The sequence below is a fragment of the Apis dorsata genome, unplaced genomic scaffold (genome assembly GCF_000469605.1).
Source record: "Apis dorsata unplaced genomic scaffold, Apis dorsata 1.3 scaffold_169, whole genome shotgun sequence".
Taxonomy (NCBI): domain Eukaryota; kingdom Metazoa; phylum Arthropoda; class Insecta; order Hymenoptera; family Apidae; genus Apis; species Apis dorsata.
In genome coordinates, this window is record NW_006263457.1 from 214,479 (window position 1) to 218,406 (window position 3,928).

The window sequence follows — 3,928 nt, forward strand, 5'->3', positions numbered from 1 at the left end:
AAGTTGAGTAAAACAAATTTGTACTATAATTAATTATAAAATTGAAACGAAATCGAAAATGAACGACGACATACTTATTAACGTGGCAGAAAATTACACGTAACAAACCAAGTGATATTTTTATTAAAAGAAAAAGATGAAACGTTGAAACATTAGAAAGTGAAAAGAGAAAAAAATACGTTTGAAATATACATTTTATTTAAAAAGATGAAGATAAAAAAATGAATCAAAAAACCAAGTATCTTCGTGCATAAAATTCTCTTAACAAAGCCCAGCAATCGAACAATAAAAAATAGAATAGCAACACAGACTAAACGACGAATCCAGCTGTTCCATCGCACGAGTATCTCTCCTATTTATAAGAACGAGCTAAGAAACCGATCCCAGACGAGTCTCGAGGAAGAAACGGGTTCAACGACACGAAGGATTTTTACCGAACGCGGCGAAGAGACGAGTTACGTTTTTCGTTTCACAATGTTGAATATACGAGGATTTCACGGCAGACGAGCAATCTCATAAATGAACATCTCTTTCTCGTAAAATCGAGCGGCTGCCGACCGTAGTAAACACGTGGCACGTGCATGTGTCTCGAGTTATCCAATCTCATCGCGCATGATCCAACGACGCACACTATTGTTTATTTCATCGATGCCAAAAATAATACACAAACGCGAATAATGGTTGCAATTAATCGAGTTAAAGAAAAATTAGATTGAAAAAGTTCTAAGCTTGTTCAAGCGCTAATAGATCTAACGAGTCGGCTAAGAGCTGAAGGTTTGAAGGTAAGAGTCACTGGTATTCACTCGGAAATATTTTTTTCTAAAAAATCATTTTTGAATTTAGAATAACAATAACATTTTTTAAATATTAACTTTACTTTCAAAAAAAGAAATCACTTTACAGTTTAATTCCTTTATCGTTTGTGAAAAATGTGTGTCCATCGCCATAACCTTATAGTTAACAGAATATGGATTAACCTCAAAACTTGAAATATACAATTTTAATTGTTCGAAGGAAATTTGTACGAGATTTTCGATCTTGGGTAGATTTTATCGTAATAATTAAAAGCAAAATGGAAGAAAGATGATGTAATATAAGAGGAACTGCTATGAAAACTATTGTTCACTCACCTTAACCAGAGACGTGACTACAGGGCTGTCCAAGAGGCCTTTGAGAAACAACAGATCCGTGTCGTCGGCCACCTTGCCCAGTTCCTCCAGGTTGTCGCGTACGTGCATGAAGGCGGCTGGAACAGTGACCAGGCACTTTTCCATAACACTGTATTACCTCGTCGTGCGCGAAGGGCAACGACACTGCCGGCACGAGCGTCGTCGTGAGGGTGTAGAAGAGCGACGCGAGGGGATGCCGGGTGTGGCCGGATCAATATTGGGATACAGCCACAGGTGGCTGGAGACGGAGCACGAGACATTTCGTTGGAAATGGGGGGATGGATTTTTGAATATTAATTTTAGAATAAAAAATTAGACGATATAAAATTCTTCGAAATATATCGATTGTCAAGATAACGAAAAGTTCTGTGTTATTGCATATAGGTTAGGAATAAAAAGTTATGTAAGAAAAAAAAAAAAGGAAGAAAAGAAATTCTAAAGTAAAATTTTGATTTACAAATTGATATTTGGATTAATGAACTTGTGGATCAAAATAGCGGTAACGTATCATTAAAAATTTGGATAATTATTCGATATTATGAATACAATTTTACAAGATCAAGATCCTATTACGTTCTTCCTTCATACATATAAATGAATATTAGATTTCGATACGCATTGCTGGTAGTACCGTTAATGACAGGTTTATATTTTTTTTTCAGATCAGGCGGCCTAATTAATGAGAATCTGAGAGAATTATTTAATTCTCGATTCTAAATTTTAACTTATTGAATATCTCTATAACATCGTCGCAAGATCTAGAGCAAGCTCAAGGACCAAAGAATCATTGTGCCGCTAACAATAGTCTTCTAGTTGGTGTCAATTAACATTGAATCCATTCACAAGTGCCGGGACTAATTAGTGCCACAAACGGATTTCGTTCCATCTTTTCACTCTCGTTCGGCTTTAATTTACGGAACAATTTTCAAGGGGAACGTATTTATTTTTCGAGAAAAATTTATCGGTGAGGCAACTTGTCGAATCAATTGTATCTCCACGCTTTACGATGTCGCTTAATTATCGGAAAGGAGATCATATTTCAGGTTCGAGTAGCCGTGATATACGATGACTGGCCACTTGAATGTACGACGATAAGTAATGTCGACGAGGAAACGTTTGCATGATAAATGCATGTAGTTACACGAAGCTATCGAACCACGAATGCATAGAGGCGGACTATGGCGATCGCGTATCGTCTTTCCAGAGCGCCTCGACCTATTTCTCGTCTGGTTTAGAGAGAGAAAGAAAGAGAGAGAGAGAGAGAGAGAGAGAGAGAGAGAGAGAAGAAAAGATAAAAGTTTTAAACCAGTTTTGACGCGAAAAGGAACTGATGAATATTTTTCGACAGAAGTTATACGTTTTTGTCTCTTTTTTAGATTATTTATTTCTTTAATATAAAACCGAGGAAAGAAAATAAAGAGGAAGAAAATAAATTTGCAAGAGAGTATTTTGATTCGCCAAGGACCAGAACGAAATACGTAAACGCGGTGGAATAATATTTAGATACGGGTAAAGTTTGTTCGCAGCGCCTAGCTGGAGAAATACGAGGGAATACTTGGATTCGTAAAATCGCGAGACTAAATATTTCTTCTTAATTTTCAAGGAATCTAGACATAGAAAACTTGTTCGATTTCTAAATAAGTAAGTAAAAAAACTGAACGAATTCGTATCTTTTGATTAAATTATTAACGGCTTTTACCATTTTCTATGTGATACAGTTTGGCGCCATTCACAGCGTCGATGCTGGCTAGCAATCGCCGATCTTCGATTTTCTCCTTTCTCCCGAAGAAAACCATTTCGACGTTCTTCCTGCACCGATCAGTCCACTACAAACTCTACACTTTCAAAACCACCCTTTCAAAGTACAAATCACACATTATTCACACTTTCCTCTCCCTTTATTCGACTCCCTCCCCTTTATATCTTTATCATCGCGTATAGACTGATGCCAGTATAGAAAGAAAACACGATCATTCTTAAGCGTTTCGTGTCGTATGAAAATAGTGTCTTTATACTTTGTAAATATTGTCACAAGCTCGCGATAAAACCGATCTGTTTTCTTCACTTAACGGTGATTACTAACGGTGTGTTCCTTTTCCAGCACGTGTCCTGGCATATTCATCACTTTCGGTAGTCGAAGCAGTGTGTTTGCAAAGAGCACCGAGCAAACAGCAGAGGATTTCCTTCGAAGACGTAGTAGAAGCGTGCACAGTGGTCCGTTCCAGGGCACCACGTCACGGTGAATGGAAACGCCGTGTTACACCTGCTTGGGGCCCCTGCCTCGGCCAGGAGACTGAAAGCGACACCCTGTGGAGGTGATGGAACACAACGAAGCTAAGCGAACGTTCGCCGCCTCGCCAACTTCTTCCCGAGCGTTGGAAAATTCGTGACGCTTTTTAAAGGCATCGCGGCGAACGCGAAGGTGAAAGTGTGTTTCTTCCTTTTGTCCCCAACACGGCTCTTTTTTTATCATATCCGACTGGTTGGTCTCTTCGAATTATATATACACGCACAATTTCGTGACTTGCAGCTCCGTCCGACCGTTTGCATTCCGTCTGCATTCTTCTTCAGACGATTTTTTGTAAAGGTAAAAACCTTTATTTTAGTTTACTTCATTTTTCTTGTTACGATTTTAACGGAATCTTTTTTAAACTTTAAAGGAATTTAATCCTCGCCCCTATTTTAAGATCGATTGTGTAATTTATCTATCGTTTAATTCATCGAAGTTTCAATTAGAATTAAAAAAAAAAAAAAAAAAA

The 3,928-nt window shown here is 37.8% G+C and overlaps 1 protein-coding gene across 3 annotated transcripts in view; it reads right to left on the reverse strand.

The window, feature by feature from the left end:
• The window catches only part of LOC102678393 (MAGUK p55 subfamily member 6), a 19,629-nt gene that overhangs the window by 13,014 nt on the left and 2,687 nt on the right, over window positions 1-3,928 (reverse strand). For 2 of the 3 annotated variants that reach the window (XM_006614023.2, XM_006614021.2), the window contains exon 2: window positions 1,131-1,246. In XM_006614023.2, the coding sequence (XP_006614086.1) occupies window positions 1,131-1,246 (116 nt within the window). Of the gene's footprint in view, window positions 1-1,130; window positions 1,247-2,868; window positions 3,001-3,928 lie in introns of those variants that run through there. The other variant, XM_006614022.2, reaches the window with a different exon arrangement.